This window comes from Lepidochelys olivacea, assembly GCF_965140295.1.
Source record: "Lepidochelys olivacea isolate rLepOli2 genome assembly, chromosome: 1".
NCBI lineage: Eukaryota > Metazoa > Chordata > Testudines > Cheloniidae > Lepidochelys > Lepidochelys olivacea.
Window position 1 is genome coordinate 160,971,910 of NC_140411.1, and position 26,616 is coordinate 160,998,525.

A 26,616-nucleotide genomic window follows, 5' to 3' on the forward strand; every position below is an offset into this window, starting at 1 on the left:
TGCATTTACTATTGGTTTTAAGTATTTTCACTTATCTGCCAATTCAGTAACATGCCATCATTAGTCCAACTTGTGCAAGATCTACCGTGCATAAGTTAAATGTAAATAAAATGTGGCAGTGTTTGAAACACCAGACTGAACATCTCTAGTGGTAAGTGCTTAAATTAAAAACAAACAAAAACAAAAACTTTTGTTTTAATTTACAAGATGGGGCAATCTTTAGATGAGCTTAGGGATTTTTTGTTACCCTCCAGGAGTCCGCATGCACATATCTGTACTCCTCTCCACTCCAGTCCCTGTACCTTGGACACCCTCCTACCAAAGAGGGCTCCACCACCACAGAGCACCAATGCCATATAACACCATATAATAGTAAAGGTTCTGTAGTGCATTTTACAAAAATCTCTACAATGCTTTGCTATGAGATTTTTGCTAAATGGAGAAGAGAACACCATTTTGTGTGTAAGAGTAGAAATTAGTGAGTTCCTACCGTCTCCTAGCTGTAGAAAGCAGTAATACAACTTAAACTCTAAAACAAGGAGTCCTTGTTGTTTTTGTGGATACAGACTAACACAGCTACCCCTGGATACTTTAAAGATCTCCTCGTATAGAAGGAAAACTGAATTTTCAGTGATCCTGGCTCTTGACTGTTCCTCAAATTTTCCTCTTTCACTCTTCTCTTGGTAATGTCCAGTTCTTTCCTCTCTTCCCCATCCAAGTCCAGTGATGTTGTCCTGAGGGCCAGTTTCTTCCTCCAAACACTAGCACTTTCCTTCAATAAAGTGAGGTTGAAAGTCCTTGATCAAGGTTACATAAACTCTATACCTACACCAACCCAGCCCTCTGGGATTTGTTCTATCCTACTTCCATGAGGTACAAGCCTGAAGGAACAACACTGGTCCAATTCTGAGTTGCATCCAAGCTGAACTTGGTGCAGTTCACAGGTAGAAAGGATTGTTGTAATTCCCACCTAACTGCCCATGTCTCTAAGGCAGAGGTTCCCAATCTGTGGGGCGTGCCCCTACAGGGGTGAGGAGGAAAAATCAGGGGGACATGGCTGGGGCCACGGCTGGGGCCACATGTGGGGTGGGGAGGGAGTGCCATCCAGCTCCGCTCCTGGCCCAGGGTCCCGGCTGTGCAAGTGCAAAGCAGCTTTCTGGCTGCTTTGTACTTGCACAGCAGCACAAAGCTGCTGGCGCCATTGCATTACACGGTCCCCAAATCTCCTCCAGAACATTGGCGGCTGCTGCATCTCCATAGCTTCAGAAAACAGCGTCCATCACAAGCTCACATTAAAGACAAAACCAGTTTGATCAACTTCCCACTCTCTCGGTACATCATCCAATGTGCTTAGAAGAGCAGTCATGAAGACATGTCCACTGCTAATGGTCTGTTTACACAGCAATTAAACACCCATGGCTGGCTCGTGTCAGCTGACCCAGGCTCATGGGGCTCAGACTAATGGGCTGTTCCTCTGCTATGTACACATTTGGGCTCAGGCTACAGCCTGAGCTCTGGGACCTTCCTGCCTTGCAAGGCCCCAGATCCCGTGCTCGAACATCTATGCCGTGTAACTTCAGTGCCCTCATGGCCAAGATGGAGTCTGCTCTGCAGGCAGCTCTGGCCAAGAGACGGCGCGTACAGGAATGCAGCAGGCAAAGTCCCTTCTACCCCAGCAGCACCAGTTCCAAACCCCCCAGAGTGAACATACACGTACGCACCCCCTGCCCCGAAAGTACAATAAATATAGGAAAGGGAAATATTGATTTACAGAAGGACGAAAGGAGAAAAAACAACAGGGGGTGGAGATAAGGGGAGAGATAAAACAGGGTTACATTGAACCCAAGGTCCCACAGGCCCAGTGGTAGCACAGTCTGAAAGGGCAGACACTGAGCAATATGTCTACACTCAGAGTTCAGGAATCCTGGGCAAAGTTCCAGTCCAGTGGTGAGTCTTGGGTGCTCCTGGTCGTCTTCGGCAATAGAAAACTTTCCCCAACAAACCTGTCTGGTGCCCTCTTCTGCTGCTCTCTGCAAAGCCACACAGAGCGATAACCTCCCAGCGTGGCCAGCTACAGCCTCCCTCCTTATTCCCAATGCAAAGTCACAAGCCCAGGTACTCATGGCCAACGTTCCCTCCAATTTTTTCCACCCATATGCGGATTGAATTTTGTTATGTGCACCAATATCAAGGTAATGTGCAGATGTGCGCCACGAGTAGAAACAAAAAACCTAGATAGAATATATTTTTAAAAAGTTACCATAGGGATAATTACTTCAGCCAGGAGAGGTTAGGCATTTTAGAACTCACTACTCAAAAAATTAAATTTAAGCATAAGAGAAATAAAAATTATGAAATGCATAGACCAGTCAAAAAAATAAAATAGCACTTTGAAAGAATAAAATTACACAGAATATACGTGCATTGCAGGAAGTATGAAGTAGAAACAACAACACTACAAGTATGTGTTGGGAGGTGAGTGTATGTGTGTGTGTGAGAGAGAGAGAGAGAGACACACACACACACGGACACACTGTGTGTGAGAGAGAGAGAGGGAGATAGAGAGAGAGACAAGCGTCTCTCCCCAGCTGGAGCTGGGGTAGAGAGCCATCTCTTGTCCCTGTCACAGGCCGGGGATGAGATGTGTCTCTCTTTTTACCGCCACAGCCCTGGCTGGAGCTGGAGCCAGGGAAGAAGCACATCTCTCCTGGGGACACTTTAGGATCTTATTAATATCAATATTGCAAAATTGCAATGAGTTGTGCCAGATATGCCATGTAAAGTATCTGCAAAAATGTTAGTTTGCCAACTATGATAATCTTGTTTATATGTTTGTATCACATTTGTATTATGAGTTATAGATGTGTATGTATGTCTGTATTTCAAACTTGTGCTATGCTTCTGGGTGACAGTGACACCCTCAGACAGTTTGGCATCAGAACTGCCTAGCCTGCTTGATGGCCCATTAAGGACATCAACTGTATAATGAACCCATTGAAAAGGTCAAGGGCTACACCTTATGACTCAGCAAGGCTTGCAGGGGCATGCCTATGGACAGAACTCGAAGGCTTCCAGATCATGTGCTTGGCAGCTTGTGTTTGGAACAAAAGGAAGCACAAGCACAAGCCGCATGGCAAAAGACTATAAAAGGCAGCTGCATCTTATCCATTTTGTCTTCAGTCCTGCTTCTTACCTCTGGAGTAACCAAGCTGTGGATGTGTTCCAGACGGACTTTCAAGCCAGCAAATTCACCAAGACTGCTAGGAACCTGATATGTGGATTTTGAAGTCTTTGTATGTGTGTGACTGTTTTACCATTTAACAACTCTCTTTTTTTTTTCTTTATAATCCTTTAATTTTAGACACTAAAGGATTGGCTGGCAGCATGGTACTTTGGGTAAGATCCAAACCTATACTGACCTGGTGATGTGGGTGACCCTTTGGGGTCAGAAGAACATTTTGTATATGTGAACAGAGTTTTTTAAATAACTTCTCACTTTACAGGACCTAGGTACTGATTGGGAGCCAGAGAACTGGAATGCAATAAGGGGGCTGTGTGATTTCTTTTTTGCTTCTTGATAACCAGTGTGGGGGATCAGAAGCACAGTGTGAGACTGGCTGGGGAGTTTAACTTCAGTGTTACCCGCCAGTCTTGGGAGTATCTGCTCTACCTTGTGCAGCCTGCCCTGACCTTGGCATTTCCAGAGACGGCTGCCCCAGGCACCCTGGGTCACATCTCTTGTCCCTGGTGCAGCCCTGAGGGTGGGGCCAGAGCAGAGAGGCATCTCTCTCTCTCTCCCCATCCCCTGCCCCCCCGAGCTGCATGCCCCAAGCTCCCCCAAACCCTCATCACCTCACCCCACTGCCCCCACCCTCCACATTCTCCCCGCTCACCAGTGTGCGTCCCTGCACAGCTGCTGCGCCGCCCTAGATGGGCTTGTGTGCGGCTGCGCACCTTAGAGGGAACACAGCGCATGGCCCCATACAGCTCTGGGCAGCAGCAACACTGGGTCTAGCTCCGGTTTGTCCTTTTCAGGTGATTCCTCCCTGACACAGTGCTCGTCCTGGGGTGTCCCCGATTGGCCGCTCTGTGCCTTCCAGGCATCAGGTGGGTTCTCAGCTGCTTCACTCTGTGAGACCTAATAGCTGTAGCCATTGGAGCTCCAGACACACACCCCCTGTCAGTCTCCCTCTCTCTTTGCTCCCTCCTGCCAAATCACCACTTCCTCCTCCTCAGGACAAAAAGATTTAAAGGGGCCATGCTCTCTAAACCCCAAAGGTGATACAACTGCATTTAAACAGCCCTTTCACCTGAGCCCCATGAACCCAAGCCAGCTGCCATGGGCCAGCCGTGGGTTTTTAATTGCAGTGCAGACATTTCCTAAGCAGCCCACAAATGTCAGTAAATCTACCTTACAGTATGAGCCAGCCTCATTATAGCTAGATGAAAACTTCATTACATAAATTATAGGAATGAGGCCACATTCAGCAGGTGTTACACTGGATCTGATCTGAATTTACTAAGGGGTTTGTAGTGCCAACAGTCTGCTAGGTAGTTTACAGACAAATATAACGATAATATGTCTGACCTGAGGAGCTTACAGTCTAAACAGGCAACATCCAAACAAAGGAAATGGAAGAGAACCAACACACACAACAGTGACTGAACAGTGATTTTTGTATGACGTTACTTTGAACAGTTTTTTTCAGTAAGTTAAAGGGGGGTGGGGTGAAGGAGCAAACCCATAAAATTTAAGGGTGTAGATCATCAGCACAGAATTCTTATAAGTGACTCGCAGCTAGAATAGGTTAATTATCAGTACATTAAAAGTAATGGCAATTCAAACTTTTCTTAGGAGATAAAGAATTACTAATTCACTGCATCAGAGTAATCTGTTCCACTGCTAGGAATTCTGTGATAGAAGAAATAGAACTTGGTTTTATATCTTGTTTCCTCCTAACACCTAGAGCAGAAAGCACCCTGTAAAAAATTAGACTTGCCATTCACAGTGACAATACAGTACCATTTTGATAATCCTGGCAGATCTACCATACCATCATACTTACAGACCAGAAAATGGATTTTATCCTCTGCACTTGTCATTAAAACAGGTATTTGCTTTCAGACCAATTGCAGAACACCACCTCTGAAGGACAAGTGGTTAAAACTGTATATATTACTTTATTAGTTTATAGCAGCTGTTTAGATGCTTATCGATTTTATAACTGCAACCACATATAAAAATAATTTATATGACTTTATTAGCAAAATGTAAGATCAGATCAGGTTTACTGGGATACAACCTTCTATCTGGATTTCAGCTGGCCAGCCGTTATATCTGTTCTTGCTATTCTCAGAATGGTTGATCTGGTTAAAAAAAAAAAACAAAAAAACCCCCTTCCGTTTATTGTTTATAGACTGTCATCCTGGAAAACTTCATGCTTCCCTGTGTACCAAGAGGGAAAAGATATGGAGACAGGGGGTTGGAAATCATCAGATACACTTCATATTTTGCTCATCTTAAACTGGCACCTCCTCACCCCATTATCTATTATATAATCATTCCTCAAAATGTTATAATCCAAACCCCTTATTGCCCAGAAGACCTCACAGTATAGGACAATGATGTTGAAGTCTTTCCTGTAGGTAATTGGTTTCAGTAAGTAACACCCAACAACATTCTGGAAAAGATGTGAAACTAGGGATAATTCCATAGATCTTCAGAAAATAGAATAGTTAGAGAAATCTGTGGAAACTGAGCTGGGCCAAGCATATCAATTTCTTTCCCCCTCCTTGCATCACAGAAAGATGACTGTATGGAGCATATAAATTAAAATACCACTGCTATGAGGAGAAGTTCTGATACAGAAATGATTCCTGTTAAATTTTCGTCAAGTCTGAAGAAGCCAAGATTTTCAAAAATGACTTGCGATTTTGGACCTCTTCCTGCCTGGGTGTCCATCCTGAGACTCTTAAAGGGTCCTGATTTTCAGAAAATGCTGAGCGCCTACCCTCTGAAATTCAGACCTCCTTAAAGGTGTCTCAAAAGTTGGGCTTTCAAAAATTGAGACATCCTACATGACTAGTCACTTTTGGAAACTTGTTTCCAGAAAGAAGTCACAAACACAAGGTTGTGATGGGTTTATGAAAATTATAGTTTTAAGAAACAAAACAGAAAACAAAATAAACCCTACCTTTTCTTTTTGAATGTTATCTGGTAGGTTGAAACCTTTGGCAGCTATAAAGGCCCAGCTTGACCTGAACTTCAAGTTCCATATTTCTTTACTGCCAAGCTCTGCTATTGCTTTTTTTGCACCATCCTTCAATCTAGTAGAAGAGTTGAAAAAGTTTACACTGGAGACTTTGAAATTCAGAACTTTCAAAAAATAAGTTACGTAAGAAAGGATATAGTCTTGATATTTTATGGTGTAATTTCTGATTTCCTATTAATGAATAATGTTTAAAGCCTTCCTGTATCTTCTACTGGAGAAGTGTCCAGTAATATGCCATAAAATTCATGGAACCAAATTCTATGTCCACTTACACCTGTGCAACTCCACTGATGTTAATAAAAGACAATGAGTTTGCACAGGGGAGCAGAGAGAAGAATTCTATGTTATTAGGGATTCTCTCTCTTTTGTACATTTTACTGTTTGAACAAATTTCATGTAATCTCAGTGTTTTTTGAGACGTTCAGGCCGCGTTAAATGGGTAAGTGTTGAATGGGACAGCAACGAATGACTGAGAGAAGGAGGTAAGTGATTAAACCTGATCATAGCTCAAGCTGTAACAACTTTTGCTTCTCAGAAGGTTACCACCCTGAGTTGCAAGCCATTTATTATTCTAGCACTGGGCTGGTACGCACTTTCTTGCTTACCTGCTGCTTCCGTCATCATGGGTCACCATCAAGAGAAGTGACCCTTGAGGTGCATTTTTAATGAAAGTAGTCATGGGTCCCGAGAAGTCTGTCGATACAACAAATGATTATTCATTACCCCCATGCCGATGCACAAAACACCTTATACTCAGTTTATTGCTACTTTTCAGCTTTGCTTCTCCAAAAAACAGAAGTTATTTTTCTCTAGCCAGATAATTCCCCCATAACCAGGCAGAGGGCCCAATCCTGAAAGGTACTGAGTGCATTCAACTCCCACAGAAGACAGTGAGCATACAGAATAATCAGCACCTCTCAGGAGCTCTGGAGTAAGTAGGAGGAGACAGATTAGACTCATAGACTTTAAGATCAGAAGGGACCATCGTGATCATCTAGTCTGATTGCCTACAGCACAGCAATCTAGAAATAAAGGCCTGACACAATTTAGTTTTTTTTTTTAGTATTAAACTGTACTCCAGATGAGCAGAGATAAATCTGTTTTGCCATCTGTTTTAGATTAATTACTGATCATTCTTGGAGATCTTTAGCAACTATCAAATATTTAATTGAAAAAGAAAAAACTTTTAGTCCAAATGTCTTCTGTATGGAAAAGTGTCTACAAGAGACCCTCTGCCACTTTTATTTGGTAACCTTTGGCTCTTACCTCCTTCCCACATGTCAAAAAACTCTGTAGATATAACTTTTCCTGTTTTATCTGCAATAAAGAAATGATACACTTTAAATACAGGGAAGGAAGGGGATATGTAAAGGGAAAGTAAACACAATGGTTACAACTAAAAATAAAAACAACACGGAATCCAGGGGCACCTTAAAGACTAACAGATTTATTTGTTTTATTTATTTAAAATAAATCTGTTAGTCTTTAAGGTGCCATCGGACTCCTCGTTGTTTTTGTGGATACAGACTAACACGGCTACCCTCTGATAACTTGAAACTATAGTAATATAAAATAATAGATACACTTATTTTTAGTTTTCATTAGTTCCAGATTTCCTTCTAAGTTAAAAAATTAATCTGGTGTATACATATATGACCATAGTGATTCTCCTTGACAGCATTAATTCCTGCCCACCAATGGTACACAGAAGTGATCTGTTAAAGCTATCCTGCAACTGAACACCAAAACTGTAGCATGACATAAAAGATTTCTGCCCAGATTCTTTCAAATAATGGAATTGGCTTTACTCTTTTAGTTTATGTTTAAAAGAATGAGTGAATTGTATTATAAGCTTTGGTGCTTGCATATACACTTTCTACTAATTCCTAACTAGAGTTGGGAACAACGGCTAAGGTTTTCAAGTGGCTCTTGATTTTGGATGCCCAACTTGAGACAATTTCAATAGCCCTAATTTTCAGTGGACAGCTGCTCAGCACTTTCCAAAAAATCGGGCCTCTTTACAGTGGCTCAAGTTAGGCTCCCAGACTCACTACTCATTTGAGAAAATCTTGGTCAATAATCATAATTAATTTCATTGTTGTCCAAGTGGGCCTATTTTTGAGTTCATGAAACAGATGTAAAACTGGAGGTAATTCTCAAGACTTCAAAATTCTTTGACAAATGCATGAAACATCTTTTTTGCGAGTAGGAAAACTGCAAATCCAGTAACCAATTTTCATGTTATGCTTTCAAATGCCAAATGGAGTCAGGCATTGATCAGTTACATAAGATATACAAAAAGAACAGGAGTACTTGTGGCACCTTAGAGACTAACCAATTTATTTGAGCATAAGCTTTCGTGAGCTACAACTCACTTCATCGGATGCATACTGTGGAAAATACAGTGGGGAGATTTATATACACAGAGAACATGAAACAATGGGTGTTACCATACACACTGTAACGAGAGTGACCAGGTAAAGTGAGCTACTACCAGCAGGAGAGCGGGGGTGGGGGGTCTTTTTGTAGTGATAATCAAGGTGGGCCATTTCCAGCAGTTGACAAGAACATCTGAGGAACAGCGTGGGGGAGGGGGGAAGAGGGAAATAAACAAGGGAAAATAGTTTTACTTTGTGTAATGACACATCCACTCCCAGTCTTTATTCAAGCCTAAGTTAATTGTATCCAGTTTGCAAATTAATTCCAATTCAGCAGTCTCTCGTTGGAGTCTGTTTTTGAAGTTTTTTTGTTGAAGAATTGCCACTTTTAGGTCTGAAATCGCGTGACCAAAGAGATTGACGTGTTCTCCGACTGGTTTTTGAATGTTATAATTCTTGATGTCTGATTTGTGTTCATTTGTTCTTTTACGTAGAGACTGTCCAGTTTGGCCAATGTACATGGCAGAGGGGCATTGCTGGCACATGATGGCATATATCACATTGGTAGATGTGCAGGTGAACGAGCCTCTGATAGTGTGGCTGATATGATTAGGCCCTATGACGGTGTCCCCTGAATAGATATGTGGACACAGTTGGCAACAGGCTTTGTTGCAAGGATAGGTTCCTGGGTTAGTGGTTCTGTTGTGTGGTTGTTGGTGAGTATTTGCTTCAGGTTGGGGGGCTGTCTGTAAGCAAGGACTGGCCTGTCTTCCAAGATCTGTGAGTGATGGGTCATCCTTCAGGATAGGTTGTAGATCCTTGATGATGTGTTGGAGAGGTTTTAGTTGGGGGCTGAAGGTGATGGCTAGTGGCGTTCTGTTATTTTCTTTGTTAGGCCTGTCCTGTAGTAGGTAAATTCTGGGTACTCTTCTGGCTCCATCAATCTGTTTCTTCACTTCAACAGGTAGGTATTGTAGTTGTAAGAACGCTCGATAGAGATCTTGTAGGTGATTGTCTCTGTCTGAGGGGTTGGAGCAAATGCGGTTGTATCGTAGAGCTTGGCTGTAGACAATGGATCGTGTGGTGTGGTCTGGACGAAAGCTGGAGGCATGTAGGTAGGCATAGCGGTCAGTAGGTTTCCGTTTCCGGTATAGGGTGGTGTTTATGTGACCATCGCTTATTAGCACCGTAGTGTCCAGGAAGTGCATCTCTTGTGTGGACTGATCCAGGCTGAGGTGGATGGGGGATGGAAATTGTTGAAATCATGGTGGAATTCCACAAGGGCTTCTTTTCTATGGGTCCAGATGATGAAGGTGTCATCAATGTAGCGCAAGCAGAGTAGGGGCATTAGGGGACGAGAGCTGAGGAAGCGTTGTTCTAAGTCAGCCATAAAAACGTTGGCATACTGTGGGGCCATGTGGGTACCCATAGCAGTGCCGCTGATTTGAAGGTATACATTGTCCCCAAATGTGAAATAGTTATGGGTTGACTTGATTGTCATGCACATTGTGTAAAGAGTTGTCACTTTGGATGGGCTATCACCAGCAGGAGAGTGAATTTGTGTGGGGGGGGTGGAGGGTGAGAAAACCTGGATTTGTGCTGGAAATGGCCCACCTGATGATCACTTTAGATAAGCTATTACCAGCAGGACAGTGGGGTGGGAGGAGGTATTGTTTCATATTCTCTGTGTATATATAAAGCCTGCTGCAGTTTCCATGATATGCATCTGAGGAAGTGAGCTGTAGCTCACGAAAGCTTATGCTCTAATAAATTGGTTAGTCTCTAAGGTGCCACAAGTACTCCTTTTCTTTTTGCGAATACAGACTAACACGGCTGTTACTCTGAAATCTGTGTGGTATGTAGATTGTAATGGATTTTTTACCTTCAGTCCTTTTGGTATGATGTCCATCTGTTTGCATTTGGAAAGGAAAATGATGTCTGTCTGTATCTGTACGAGTTTTTTCATGAAGTTGATAGATTTCTACTCTCTACAGCTAAATTCAGTGCCTTGCATAATGACAGGTTTCAGAGTAGCAGCCGTGTTAGTCTTTATCCCCAAAAAGAAAAGGAGGACTTGTGGCACCTTAGAGACTAACAAATTTATTTGAGCATGAGCTTTCGTGAGCTACAGCTCACTTCATCGGATGCATTCAGTGGAAAATACAGTGGGGAGATTTATATACACAGAGAACATGAAACAATATACACTTCCCTGTAGAGGAGGGTGCTTTCCTCTGGAGCACTGTGTGCTGCCACTCAGTGGGAAGATCTAACAATTGCTGCTCCCTTTCTGGCTCATCTTGGCTCTCCTTCTTGGCAGGATCATGGTGGAGGGGGAAATATCTTAAAACCACAGGACTCTGTAAAAGTTATTTTCCACGATTCAGGAGGCAGAGTCCAGAACTGGAGAAATAACATTCCAGACCTGGGCCTCTCTTGAGCAGAGACCAGAGATCACACCAAACTGAGGATGCTGGATTTTACTGTGCTTGTATGTGGAATATTGCTTTTTCTTCCTGTGTTGTTAATCTTGGTTTATAATTTTCTCTTCCTTAACAACAAAAACTGGTCATTCAGAATAGAAAGGGGACAGCCATGTGAATTAACATATTAAAGTGATACTACAAAAAAAAGTGTTGATACAGTCTGTAGTGGAGAGGTTTAATTAATTAGAAAATATGCAGAGGATGTTTTACTGTATTGCAGTGTTAGATATGGCCACTTTTCTATCTGAACCAGTGAATAAAGGAAGCAAGATAATTAAGGAGTACATGTGAATATTTATTTAGCCAGAAACTACCTCTCAGTGGAAGGATAGAAGATATTCTATTATGAAATATTTTCACACATTCTAAGGCCCGAAAGGACCACTGTGATTATCTGGTCTGACCTCCTGCATAACACAGGCCATAGGACCCCACCTAATCATTTCAACATCAAACCCATAATGTCTGTTTAAGTTGTAGCATATCCTTCGGAAAGAGATTTAGTTTTGATGTAAAGACTTCAAGAGAATTCACTATATTAGTTAGTAAGTTGTTCCAATGGTTAATTACTGTCTCAGTTTAAAATTTTCACCTTATTTCTAGTCTGAATTTGGCCAGTTTCCAATCACTGGATTTTGTTATGCCTTTTTCTGCTAGATTAAACTGCTGTCTACTATCAGAAATCTCTTCCCCACATAGGTACTTGGAGACCACGATCACATCACCTCTTAATCTTTTCTTGGATAAACTAATTAGGTTCAGTTTCTGTAGTTTCTCATTATTAAAGTTTTGCTGCTCTTTACTGAACCCTTTCCAATTTTTAAGCATTTTCTTGAAGTGTAGACCCCAGAGCTAGACACAATATTCCAGTAATGGTCTCACTAATGCCACATACAGAGGTAATAGCACCTCCCTACTCCTACTTGATATTCCTCTACTTATACGTTCAAAGATCATGATCACCCTCTTAGTAACAGTCTCACACGAAGAACTCATGTTCAGTTGGTTGTCTACTGTGGCCACTAAATCCTTTATGATTTTTTTTTTAATAGAAAATAAAAATACAAGGTAAGTTTGGTGACAAGGAAATGAAAATTTTGGACCAGCTCCTCAGCTGATATAAACAGGATATCTCTGATGTCAATGGAGCCACACCAATGTACACAACTTGGTTCTTTGTGTAGCTATTTACCTTCCAAGTGGGTGGGCAAACAGAACAATTTTTTTTTTAAATATTGCAACATTTTTGCATCAAAGCAAACACCACACTACATCTGAGCTTCTTTTCCAGACTCAGGGCTCTTATTCCTCACAGGAGAGGCCACTATTAAATATATTGCACCTCATCCTAGTCATTAGAGAACTGAGAAATTTCTTTTACGTGACATGCAAAGTAAATTTACTCTCTCTAATTTAAAATCCAGGGCCACTTGGACAATTTTTCATGGTTGTCCATTCTCATCCACTGAAAATTTAACAAGCTTATTTCTTTTTTGTTTCCCCACTATTCTAAGATTTTTTTTTCTTCAGGTGCTTCTTTTTGTTAAAGCGAAGAGGAATTTGAATCTGATAAACTAGAAAGTTACAAGCTGCTGCTGTGTAAGGAAACAGAACTCCTCTAAGGCGGTGAAAGAGATGTGAATGGCAGTCTCTGTACTACTGCCACGGAGAAGGCTGTGGTTTTCCTCTGGGGCAGTACCATAGATGGACTGCATGTACCTTTACACCCATAAGCGGGAGGGACAGAGGGGAGTGCAAAAAACTTGAGGGCACAAGATGATGTTACAATGACATACACGGAGAGCAGCCAAAACTCATTATGACTAGAGACTAAATTAAGGATTTAAACCAGAGACTAATATCACTGTGGCCTAGCATATAGAGCACTGGACTGGGACTCAGGAGACCTGAGTTCTGTTTCTGGTACTTGCCCAAAGTCACCAGACAGGCCAAGGGCAGAAATTTTACCACTCTATGCCTCAGGTTCCCTATCTGTAAAATGGGGATAATACTGAACTCATGTGTAAAGCGCTTTGAGATCCACAGATGTAAAGCTCTGTATAAAAGTTAGATATTATTATCTAGAATAGTAACTCATTACACTATCTGCAGTAGTCCTTTCTATACATCTTTTCAGATCAACATTCTTTACCCAATTTTAAGAAGTGTATCGATCACTCATATTTCAGGAATTGCCTTTCGTTTAGAAGGTAAAAGCTTGCTGGAAGGGGCAGAGAGGGAGCGTAAGAGAGGAAAGTTTGAATCCAAATGATTCTCGGTTCAGTCATTCATATATTGCAAGGTCACACTAAAAGTGACTGGGAGTGACAAACAATGATTGTTCTTGGTTACTCTACTTTCATAAGTGTCCAACAGAGAGGAAGTGGTAGTTTAAAAATATAGAAGGAAGACTGTTTGATTTTGCATGTCTGAGATGCAATCTTTTTTCTTAGTGTACTACCATTGTCCCCATAACATTCCTCTCTTACTTACAATTCACAATGGCAATGTTTATACCTCTTCCAACATTACCCTTCTGTTCACTTATGAGCCTGAAATTGAAATAAATACATCATCAGTCAGGAACTGTACTTGAGAAGGGTGGTGATATTTACCTAGGCAAAGTCATTCCTGTTATTCTTGTTTTTAGCTTAATCATTTAATTGAGGAGTCTACTGAAAGCAATGGAGCCATATCTTAAATATCTATGGCGCGTCTCCTCCAGAGAACCCATAATGAGTCTAGTTCAAAACTGTAACCTGTACAAGTGCAACGCAAGCAGAGTAAAAACAATGCCAAAGAAAAAATAATTCGTTTTGTGGCACCATTCCACACAGATTTATAGAATAGGCCAGTGTATCTTCACAACAGCTCCACACCAAGATTTTCAAAAGTGACTAGTGATTTTAAGGGCCTCAGTTTTTGAGTGCCTAAATTGAGACACTGTAAAGAGGCCTGATTTTCAGAATGCACTGAGCATCCAACCTCTGAAAATTAGGCCCTTTTATAGTGTTTCAAGTTGTGCATCTGAAATCTGAGGCACCCACAATCATTAGTCACTTTTGAAAATCTTGGCCCAAAGCAGTTTATATGAACAAAAGAGAAAAGCCAAGATGCAAGGTTAAAAAAAAAAGTTAGAGATAGAACAGAAAGATTACTTTAGTGACACAAGCACAGAGAAAACAAAATGACAAAGTAGACTAAAAGGAAAAAATCTAAAGTATCAAAGAAACAACCTAAGTATACTTTCAGAATACATACAGCGAGGGACACTGGAAAGATGCAATGGAACAGAGAGAAAATTAGGTGGAGTTTAATGTTGGTAATGGGCTTTAAAAAAAAAAAGGGGGGGGGGCACGCGGCATTCTCCACACAGATGGAACAGAATTATTCAGGGTTTAAAGTTATAAGATATCTAAGAGTTGACACAATGAAGCCAATCATGTAGTCAGAAGAGAGAGAAATTAAAATTTCAGGGGTGTGTCAGATACACAGAAATAAGGACAGAGTCAAATTTTTGCCTCAGTAAAGTCAGTGAAAATTTTGGCGCTGAATTCAATGAAAACAGCATTTCGACCCAATGATGAAGAAAGCAATGATCTATCCCAAAGGGAGAAAACATATGGATCAGATGTAACAAAATTTAAGAGGTTTATAATAATTAAAATTAAAAACCACAACATCTAAATGAATCCCACCTCTGGATTTCCAACCGTGCTTCATTTGCTGTGTGCCTATCCTAGAATCACACCTATACTTTACAGAGGAGAGCTGAAATGGTGGTGTCTTGCTTGAGGGACGTAAGGAGCGTAACATGGTAAATAGTATTGAAAGTTGAAAACCCCAAGATTGGTGGTTTTGTATTATGTAGTTGGCGTTAATCCAAGAAATGTCTCTTTATAAAAAAGTTTAGTCTGTTGCTAAACCAAAATGCCCCTACTACTCCAGGTAGCCCTTGCTTAGACTCGAAGTAGACTGGTACTTACAACTCATCTTCAAAACAAATCTTGGCCAACTTTTCCTTGCCACCACCACTGAGTAATCGATAAGCATAGCTTCCAGGTGAGCATGGAGACCAATGGTCACATTTCTGTCTTTTGGGGGGTGGGGCTGTAGTGAATAAGAAAGCAGAACATGCTTTGTTTGAGAACTATGAAAACACCATTCATATACCAAAATGACCAATTAATTTCAATATATCAGAGAAAGGTCACACAAGTACTTACAAAGGCAAACCTTGTCAACCTACAAACATCATATCAAAAATACCATAGATTTATATGGGTTTGAAATTGGCACCTGCTTGCCAAATGAGGGTAGAGAGCAAAGAGGAATTTGATTGGGGAGAATGGGTCCAGCAGTCCTCTGAGATGATCTTTTGACCAGTGTTCTAGCGTACTATAAACGTAGACAATTGCTCAGATAAACAAGCTTGGTTACAATTTGCAGGGATATTGAGGCTCGCTTCTTGTTCACGTCACCTGAAAGTGAGAACAGATGTTCGCATGGCGCTGTTGTAGCCAGTGTTGCAAGATATTTATGCGCCAGATGCGCTGAAGATTCATATGTCCTTTCATGCTCCAACCACTGTTCTAGGGCACATACGTCCATGCTGATTATGGGTTCTGCTTGATAACGATCCAAAGCAGTGAAGACCAAAGCATGTTCATTTTCATCATCTGAGTCAGATGCCACCAGCAAAATGTTGATTTTCTTTTTTGGTGGTTTGCGTTCCGTAGTTTCTGCATTGAAGTGTCGCTCTTTTAAGTCTTCTGAAAGCATACTCCACACCTCATCCCTCTCAGATTTTGAAAGGCATTTCAAACAAGAACAAGAAGTAGGACTGAGTGTACTTGTAGGCTCTGAAGTTTTACATTGTTTTGTTTTTGAGTGCAGTTATATCACAAAACAAATCTACATTTGTAAGTTCTACTTTCACAATAGAAAGATTGCATTACAGTACTTGTATGAGGTGAACTGAAAAATACTATTTCTTTTATCATTTCTCCAGTGAAAATATTTGTAATATAATAATATAAAGTGAGCACTGTACACTTTGTATTCTGTGTTGTAACTGAAATATATTTGCAAATGTAGAAAACATCCAAAAATATTTAATAAATTTCAATTGGTATTCTATCGTTTAAGAGTGAGATCAAAACTGTGATTAATCATGATTTTTTTTAAATCACAGTTATTTTGAGTTAATCACATGAGTTAACTGTGATTAATCGATAGCCCTACTTATTATACAATCTGCTCATTCATTCTTAGGAGAACACCACATAACCAATCATTCATTAACTAACAACTCATTTGCAGGTTAAATTACAAAACACTGTGCTTCACTTATAATATATTAGCAGAAAAAAAAGTCATGTGACCACATACCCTTAAGTACTGGTTTCTCTCCAATTCTCTGAATATTTTCAATAGCTGATGACATCGAATCTTCAGGTATGATATCTGCAAACAGGTATCCCAAATACCAAGCACACACTGATGCTAACAGAAGTCCTGATAACTTCGCAAGGTCTGATAAGAAACAACAAATCCATTATTTAATGAGAAAAAAGGCAGCATGTGATAAGAAGTCTACACAGGGCTACTAAAAATATAGCATCTTCTATGGTGCTGTTACACAAATACACTACTTTGAGAGCGGGAAATTCAGTCCTTATGCACAGACATTCCACACCATTTGAGATCTTCGGTGGGGCTGCAGACAGAGTTAGTTAGCATGGCATTCAACAATGACAACCCCTTCCACCCCTAAAAAAAAAAAAAAAAGTCTTAAAACACAATTAACAACAAAAAGACCCACTCTATCCCCAAGCAGAGGTTTGACCCTGAAAAGGAGACATGCCAGAGATTCCCTGAAATCATCTAGAGACTTGGCTATTCCTATCTATTTTAGATTGGCAGCACCCAGATGCTACGGTGATAGGTGGCAGTTAAAAAACCTACCCTACAGATAGCTCACAGGGGGCTCTTCATATCCTCTTTGAAATACAGGAGAAGACTAAACTAGGCCTGAATAGGCAGATATGTAAATGGAATTGGGGTTCAGATTGAGGATGGAGTTGTGAAATCTAGATTTGCACACATCTGGAGGCCCAGAAGCCTGCACAGAGATGTGGAGTGACAACAGCCACTAGTCCAACCTCTCTCACTTATACTATAATTTCCATCACAATTGTAGAAGCTATAGTAGTGTCTATATGGGCAAGGAGACAGGTGTGTATCCGCTATGTTTTTGTGAGTGAAGCTGATAATTACAGTCACATTGTACCAGACACTTGGCTTCCCCTTCTCCAGAAATAAAAATTTATACCCTGACCTGGAGATGGGTCATACACCCTACCCCCATGTTAATAAAATATCACATTTCTATTGAATCTTTCACCACAAAATGACCCAAGTGCTTCACATTGTGAGTATGTACACTGTGTTAATTAAGGAACTACTTCAACCATCACTGAAATGCAGCCTTTTAGGGGGGCTGGAAGATGGGGAAGGGGCAGGGAAAACATGGCGGCTTTTTTTACAATACTCAGCACTTCAGACAAGAAAGTGAGGATGAACATCAAATTTGGAGATTCTCCTGTTTATTTTTAAAGTTTCCTTTCCCAGGAATAAATATGGGATATATGGGTGGTTCCCAAATCAAATTCCTGAGCAAGAAGTTCACAAATTCCCTGTGCTTTAGCACAATCCCAGCATGCTAGGTCCAGTCTATGCTGGAGGGGTAGGTGGGTTGAGTTTAAAATGACGTAAGTTAACATGATTTATTTAAGTGCTGTTTAAAAACGTTAGCACTAGGGCTGTACAGGAACCAACATTTCTGTTTCATGTCAAATTCTGAAATGCTGAATTTTTTTCATTCTGATTTGCTACGTGGTGTGACAAAGCTCCGACCTTGTCCCAGTGGATCCCGTGCTTCCAGGCAGATTACGCTAGCCTAAGAGGCTCACTGTGACCCTCCATGTGGCCCTTCTCTCTCTAGAGTCAAGGGTCACACACTCCGAGCCATTTTCATCATAAGCCAGCAAGGAAGGTGGGAAGAAGCAACCCTCCCTCGCAGTCTCTGTTGTCTCACAGTCTCTGTGATTAATCAGGGAGAGTTGGGGAGAAAGAAGGAGGAAGCCTGGGCCTGCCCTCTACTCCGGGACCCGAATAGTTGCAGCTATTGGTAGCTGACCTTTTGAAACAGAACGAGTACAATTCCCTGGGCCAATTCCCCACAGCAGCCCCCATTTCCTCAACATCTACTTCACCCTTACCTCAGGGCCTCCTTCCTTGTGCCTGATAGGGTTTTTCCTGCCCAGTTTCTCCAGCAGTGCGGCTTCCTCCTACAAATCCTGACACATGCCTCTAACTGACTAACTGGGAGGCTTTTAACTAGTTCCAGCCAGCCCTTGATTGACTTCATGTGTCCCAATCAACCTGTCTCCACTGCTTTCTGGAAGACCCTTAATTGGCCCCAGGTGTCTAGATTAACCTGGAGCAACAGCCATTTGGTTACTATGGTAACAGGGATTTGTTTAGCCTGGGGCTAACATACGTGTTTCTCACTACTTTACTATAGTCATCTGGCCACAGTGGAAATTTCTAAATTTTCCGCAAAATAGAATTTGTAAAAAAATAAAAAAAGTAAAATAAAAATCAATTTTGGGTCAGGTGAAACACTGCACTTCAATAAAATCAAAATATTTTGTATCCATTTTGACTTTTTATATTATAATTTAGAATGTAAAATAAAAATTGGAGACAAAGTCACTTCAAAATGGGAAATTGAAATGTCCCAGTCCACAGAAGTCAAAACAGAACATTTTGACCATATCAGAATGCTTAATTTTGATTTTTTTTAAATGAAATTTCATCAAAATTGACACATTGCTGAGGAGAGTTTAGATTGCAACAAAATGGTATTTTCTGATGGAAAAAGATTTTGCTGGAAATTTTTTTTTACCAGCTCTAATTACTATCCAATTTATATGGGTTTTTAACAACTGAGTTAAGCTGCTCATGGTCTATGCTAGAAATGGAGGTAATTAGATATTGCAAACAAGTGCTTTGTATTAGAGCTAGTTGAAAACAGGATGTAATTTTTGCAAAATATGTCAAAAATTACATATTTTTGGTCAAAATTTGACATTTCCAATAAAAAATTGCATTGAAAAATTGAGTCAAGTTTTAGTACATTTTAGCTAGCTCTATTTAGCATTCACTGATTGCTAAACCCTAGTGTACAATTTATATGATTCAGCAGGTCTGAAGCTGAAGGGAGTGGTACAAAACAAACAATTGAACGGAGTTAAGTAATGAAAACAGAGGATTCTTTTAAAGTAAAATGTGAACAATGTCAAGAGTTGCTAAGCAGCAAGCTAGACAGGATTTGTAGTCACCCTCAAAACAGTGCAGAAACTCAGTTTCGTTCACCTTTTGCAGATCAAATGTGACACTGAATATAATTGTTAAAGTGAAAGAGCAGAACTTTGATGAGTTTGGTGATCATGTGAGAGATTTTCAGGATCATAAAAAATATCCACGCTGTTCTGTTAAGACCCTTGTTCCACGCTTATAGCTTTTTAACATTAGCTTGATTCAAGAGAAGTCTTTTGTTCATTTTCAGCATCCAAAGAAAGGCAAGGGTCGATCAGTGTTTATTTTTAATATCATAATCTGAAAAGCAAAGTTTTCCACTTGGTTAAAAAGCAAACAAAAAAGCCAAACTTGCAACCTTCCTTTACGCATTACCTTCAATGAAGTACAAAATAAGCATTTTAAAGAAATAATTGATGCACTTAGCCTTGGGTATACTCCTCCAGACAAATGTCAACTGACAGACCCACAGTTAGTTTTTCTCCATTGAAAAATTAATTCAAGTTTCTTATGCTTGAGTATTACTCTTGAGCTAGCCTAGCCCTAGTGGGAGCAGCAACACAGCAAAGTAACATGTAACATTTGAGCTAATTTGTGCACACAGGCACAACACTCCCTCGTGTGGCATTACACTTTTGTCTTCACTAACACAAAGGTGTGCATGATGGTGGGGGTTTTTGTTTAGTTGTTTGTTTACGCTAGATAACAGACAACAGTTATCCCACTGTAAAATCCTAAGTACAGGCAAAGCACTTTTATTGTTTATCGCGAGATACCTAGGTGAGGCCAACACTACATTACTGTCTGTAGTTGACCTCACCTAGTTTACTTTTAAATAAAAGTAGTGCCTTATCTCCACTGGGATTTTACAGCAGTATAGCTAACATATTTGTTAGTTATCCTGTGGTAAAAACATACCATTTTTGTCAGTAACGACATAGCCTAAGACTTCTGGGGGTATATCCCAGGGTTTTTAGTGTTGCAGTTAGCTGAATTGCTCCAGGAATTCTTTCCCAGTGAATTGTGGGAGGACTTTTCTATATTTCCTGGGCACATGGGAGGAATTGTGGGAAAGTGCTGGAGGACTAGCAGCATTTGAAGGGAGATAAGACCACTCTGTAGCGTGGACACAAATTAGCAGCTGATGAGTTGTGCTAACTCAAGAGTTAGCCTATACCCTCCAACGGGACAGCCAACAAGGGTTAAAAGCACCACCACATTCAAGTTCAGAGTTTGTCTGTGTGGATGAGGGACACATGTTAGGCATAACACAAGTTCTATGTTGAGTTAACTGCAGTGAAGACAAGTCCAAAGTGGGTCCCCATTCACTCAAGTTAACCTAGCTCAAGAGACGTAACTTTAAATAATGCAAGTTAAGGCTATATCTTCACTGCAGAGTTAAGTACTCCAATGGAAACAGAGGAAACAGTAAAGGAAGAACTAAATGGATCAGCGTTGATATTAAGGAAAGATGATGAAACATGAAAAATGACCCTACAACAGCTATAAGCAGCCATTCTTAGAAAACTGCAATCCCAATGAATACTACTGAGTTTATTTCTAAATAGAAAAAAGGAGAATACTGTGTCCAAGCTGCTGAAGATACCATCCAAAGAGAAATATCCCGAGGAAGTGTTTGCCATTGGCTTTGGCAATAAAAGTAAAATGAAAAAGATGAGTGAAGGTCTCAGGTGGATTCATCCTTAGCTTCTGATATATGAGTGTTCACCACAGTATTTGAACCTCATTGAGGAAGTAGGAATACCTAACAGTTCTAAAATGCATTCAAAAGTTCTTCTGTAACCCCCATCAGATTCATTTTGGTTGAAAAAAGGGGACTTAATGTCCCAGTTTCTCCAAGACATATGGTAGAAGTCTCAAAAAGTTTCTCTCTCCATAGCTGCATCCAGCTACCATAAATAATGTTGGAATTTGCATATATATGATAAGGTCATAGATTTAAAAAAAAGCACATTTTTCACATAGCACTAAAAAGCAAACTTAGAGGGTATGTCTACACAGCTGCAGAAGTGAGCCTCCTAGTCCAGGTCGACAGACTTGGAATAGTGATCTAAAATAGCTGTGCAGACTGTGCTTTAAAGTTGTGCCTCAGAAAGGAGCCCTCCATAGGCTTCAAAGCCAAAGTCGCAACCTCAAAGCACAGTCTACACATCTTTTTGTAGGGTACTAACATGAGCCTTGCAAGTCTGAAGCTGTTGAGCTGGAGGGAGTCTACAGAGCCCATGGAAGTGAGACCTACACAGACAGACTCAATAGATTTCAAATCACTCTAGTCTCAGTGGAAATTCGGTCTGATGTAATTAACTAAGAAATGGAACAACACAAGGACCAAACTGAAAATGATTCAGTGAACCCGTTACTGAGCCAAAATACAAAGGTCAAGCCAGAAAAAAGGTGAAAGTTTCTGATGGAATGTAAAAGTTAAAGATCCAGGTTTCTACCACAAGCCTATATTTGTGAAGGATGTTGGGTCACAGTTTTTTGCATCAAAATGGTTAAAATTTTTAGAACTAAAAATCACAGAAAAAAGAATTGATTTTAGAACTTTAAAAAAATAGCAAAGGCTCTGCAGTCCTGTCCACCCAGTTGAGCATCAGGCAAGTGTTTCTTATTGTTCAGTTGGGGGGATTATTATTATTTTTAATTATTGGTTTGGTCCAGTTCTGCAATAGACTTGGTGCTGAAAGAGCAAATAAATTAGTCCAAGTGTATTGGTGCCTAAGAAAGATACAAAAGAGCAGAAGACCTAATTCGTTAATAGATGAAGGACTCTGTTATCACATTCTTGTAGTTTACTTACATAGCTGCAAGCTTGTTAATTTTTCCAGTGTGTGCTCATCTCTCTCTCCTTCCCGCACCCTTCCTCCTTGTTTAAAACTAGTCGTTGCTCACTACACTCCCACGCCACCGGGCACCATGGTGTACATCCTTATGCCTATCACTCCACACTGAACAAGGAGAACAATAGCCACACATACACTGGTACCTGTGAAAACCACAGGGCAGCGTATATGTAGCCACAGTTGCAGGTTTCAGATACATGGACATAAATGTTCCCTGCCCTACCTCTGTTTTCACTTGGGATTTCAAAGTCACAAGTTGGTAAAAGATTTTTTAAACTTAGTGTTTGTTTGTTTGCACTTTAACTTTGTTCTCTGCTTCTTTGCACATAATGAAGTTCTATTTTTTGGAGACTCAGTATCTTTATTAGTTTATACCAGGAATTACAGTGAATAGCAGGAAGCAAAGCCCCACCCATAGTAAGAACACCCAAGGGACGTTATGTAATAACAACATTAGACACCACCACTGTGGCTGACTGATAAACCGGCCTTTTAAGATCTCCCTCAGCTACGTAGCTCTACAGTTGGCTGTTCCACTGGCCCTTGCCTCTTGCTGTTCAAATTCAGCAGACAGCCTGTCCCTTCCAACCCTTCATCCTGATGGCAGCTTTTACCCTTTGCCTCACAGCTATAATGTATTACACACCATGCAGGTATAAGTAGGAGGATATTTCTCCTCTCTGAGATCCAGTCTCCTAAATAAGCCATGCTAGTGTCCATTCAATCTACCAAAAGCATGTTCAACTGCACCTGTTGAGATGGTAATTGAATCTTTCCTTGATGCTGCCAAGGTGACCAGTGTACAAATTCATGAGCCAGAGGAGCAAGGGGCAGGCCGTATCGCTCCAGGATCAATATCGGCATTTCAATATCACCTGTGGTAATCTGCCCGTTGGGGAAAATGTCCCTTCTTGCAGTTTTTTTTTTAAAATCACATGTTTTTAAACATGCAAACATCATGCACCTTCCCTAACCAGTCTACCTTGATATCAGTGACAGATCACCAGTGATTCACTAGTGGTTATATAACCATGAAAAAAAATATCCCTTTCTGTTGATATACTTGGTGGCAAAGTGGGTTAAAGCCAGAAGAGGGATGTGTATGCTATCACCCCACCTGAGTTCTGGAACCGCACTGATATGAATCCATCTACTACTTCTTGTACTTTACCAGGAGTCACAGTCCTGTGTAGCAGGAGATATTTAACAGCCCTACACACTTAGACAACAATGGCCCCCTCTGTGATTTTTCCAATTCCAGATGCCACTGACTGAAAGCAATCTGGTGTTGCAAGCTTCCACAGCACGACTGCCACTCGCTTCTCAATGCGGCTCGCATTCTGGGGTCCGTGGACTGTCTGTCTGGTGCAAGTTCAGCACACAGATCCAGGAACGCAGCCTTTTGAACTCAAAAGTTCTACAACCCCCGCTAGTCATCCCAACTGTGCATTATGATGTATTCCACCAATCAGTGCTCATTTCTTGAGCCCGGATACAATGATTGTTGAGTGGAGCTGCTCTGTGAATGCCAGCGGCAACCTGGCTTTTTTATTTTTTGGGGTGTGGGGGCTACATCCATCAGCATCCAGTTATTGTGACAGAACTTCTCCCCATCATCACCATCCCTCTGAACTCTGCAAACACAGGAGAATCCTATGTCCTGTATCAGCAACACTCCTGAACACTGTGCTGAGCTCTTGCAAGATCCAGGTCTGTGAGCAAGATGGTGGAGACATAAGGGACAGTGGGAGGGGTTGTTTGTTTGTTTGTTTTTTTTAAGTGCAGAAATTATGGGATGTGGAAAGCATTATGGGGTGTAGAAATTGGCATGGTGCGAACGTGATCCCTAGCTCCCCAAAACCCCTGGGCAAATCGCTAGTTTCCCACAGAACACTGTGCCAATGATCCACAAGGCAGTGAGCCAGACAACGGGGAAGAGCACGCTGGGGTAGTTACCTACCTGTGGTGCACTACATTTTACAGAGGTGCAAGCATTCGTGGGGAGTACGCGCACTAGCGTTGACACACCGCTGTGCATGGGCCAAAGGGCGGCTGTACTAGCCAGTCAAACGTGGAAGTGTACAGGTAGCCAGACGAGGCAGAGAGCAGGTCCCAGCCCGTGCCAGTGTGGCTGGGGAAGAGGGTAGAAGCCCAGGAGAAGTGCCAAGAGAGGCAGGGATGGGAGAGGGGACGAGAAGCCCCAACACCTCTAATGTCCCAAGCGCCTCCCGGAAACGATCGGGGGGACAAACCTCAGGAAGCAGCAGCAGTCAGACTTGCTCTGCTGTTGGAGGGCCGGGGAGAGCGAGGGCTGCGGGGCCGGGGCCGGGGCCAGCCAGTGGCGGGCTGCCAAGCACACCCGCCCGGCCCGAGGGAAGTGGGAGGCTGAGCCCCGAGCCCCGGCGGCCAGCGCGACACCCCTGCGGGGAAAGGGGACCTGCCCGCCAGCCCCCACGGGAAGGAAGCCGGCGGCAGGGCCAGGGCCAGGGCCAGGGCCAGCGCCCGCCGCCCCTTCCCCGCAGCCTCCAGCCCGGCCCCAGGGCAGGGGGGCGGCCCGCCGGCTCCCGCTCCCGCCGGTGCGCGGCGCCTACTCACTGCTCCAGCCCAGCCGCATCTTCCCGGGCAGCGGGGCTCCTCCGCGGCGCCCCCGCCGGCCCCCCCGCACCTGCTCCGGCAAGAGCCCCGCCGCGCCCCGGGCTGGGGAGAGCGCAAACCTCGCTGCACCCGGGCGGGCAGGGGAATAAGGCGCACACCGTGACCGCTGGGCGGCGCTCGGGGGAGGCTGGGAGCGGAGCTTCCCGCCCCCGCCAGGGACCGGCTGGAGCTAGGAGGCGGCGCTGCCCCCGGGGAGCGGCCGCTGGGCAATCGCGGTGCCGAAGTCCGCCGGCACACCCTGGGGGCTGGGCTGTGGGGCGAAGCAGCAGCGATGGGAGCCCGCCCCCCTCCGTGCAGCGCGGCCCTCACGGGTCTCCCCTCACAGCGCTTTCGGTTTCAGCGCAAAGGCAAGGACGAGGCTGGGTCCGGCCTTTCACAGCCGGGAAAAGCGCGGGCACGACTCGCTTTTTGGTCCTTGCTCAAGCTGAAAGGCTGTCTAGCGTCGCGCAGCTGTTCAGCCGCAGCAAGAGTCAGGGCTCAGGTGTATCCGAAGGCCGGGACGGGGTTGGGGGGAACGCTGCTATGCTTTTTTACACACACACATCCCCCCCTTCCTGCAGGAAATGCTCTCTGGTCTGCCCTGATCTCAAGAAGAGATCAGAAGCTTGGGTCTCACCCCCACAAGTTGGTCCAATAGAAGATATTACCTCCCCCCCCACCTTGGGAAGAAGGTCCTTGAAGAAGGTTCACCTCTTCCCCACCATGGGAAGAAGGCCCTTGAAGAATTCCACCTGGATTTCAACAATTTCCACCCCACCATCAACCTCAGCTTGGATTGTGTTAGTGTTATCACTAAAGAAAGATCTTGGAGTCATTAGGGATAGTTCTCTGAAAACATCCACTCAATATGCAGCGGCAGTCAAAAAAGCTAACAGAATGCTGGGAATAATTAAGATAGGATAGGACAGAAAATATCCATGTTGCCACTATATAAATCCATGGTATGCCCACATCTTGAATACTGTGTGCAGATGTGGTCGCCCCATCTCAAAAAAGGTTGGAATTGGAAAAGGTTCAGAAAAGGGCAACAAAAATGATTAGGGGTATGGAATAGCTTCCATATGAGGAGAGATTAATAAGACTGGGACTTTTTAGCTTGGAAAAGAGACAGATAAGGGGAGATATGATTGAGGTCTATAAAATCATGACTGGTGTAGAGAAAGTAGATAAGGAAGTGTTGTTTACTACTTCTCATAACACAAGAATGAGGGGTCACCCAATGAAATTAATAGACAGCAGGTTTAAAACAAATAAAAGGAAGTATTTCTTTACACAATACACAGTCAACCTGTGGAACTCCTTGCCAGAGAATATTGTGAAGGCCAAGACCATAACAGGGTTCAAAAAAGAACTAGACAAATTCACGGAGGATAGGTCCATCAAAGGCTATTAGCCAGGATGAGCAGGAATGGTGTCCCTAGCCTCTGTTTGCGAGAAGCTGGGAATGAGAGACAGGGAATGGATCACTTGATAATTACCTGTTCTGTTCATTGTCTCTGGGACACCTGGTACTGGAAACTGTCGGATGATGTACCAATGTGGACACAAGAACAAATGGATATAAACTGGCCATAGG

General features: G+C 42.4%; 1 protein-coding gene across 4 annotated transcripts; it reads right to left on the bottom strand.

Annotated features, from left to right (window-relative positions):
- Positions 1 to 25,239, bottom strand: FAM3B (FAM3 metabolism regulating signaling molecule B). Of its 4 annotated transcripts, none has more exons than XM_084617507.1 (9): positions 24,981 to 25,239; positions 16,528 to 16,671; positions 15,123 to 15,246; positions 13,630 to 13,688; positions 7,539 to 7,589; positions 6,878 to 6,965; positions 6,195 to 6,327; positions 5,304 to 5,367; positions 1 to 772 (listed from the first exon to the last, which is right to left on the bottom strand). In XM_084617507.1, exons 1-9 carry the CDS (start codon positions 24,997 to 24,999, stop codon positions 762 to 764), a joined length of 693 nt encoding a protein of 230 aa, XP_084473633.1. In that variant the 5' UTR covers positions 25,000 to 25,239; the 3' UTR covers positions 1 to 761. The 4 variants fall into 4 exon arrangements, with proteins under 4 accessions (XP_084473633.1, XP_084473634.1, XP_084473632.1 ...); XM_084617508.1 differs by lacking the exon at positions 1 to 772 and adding an exon at positions 16,791 to 16,908 and having other exon boundaries at positions 5,245 to 5,367; positions 24,981 to 25,237; XM_084617506.1 differs by lacking the exon at positions 1 to 772 and having other exon boundaries at positions 5,245 to 5,367; positions 24,981 to 25,237.
- Positions 25,240 to 26,616: the final 1,377 nt, after the last annotated feature.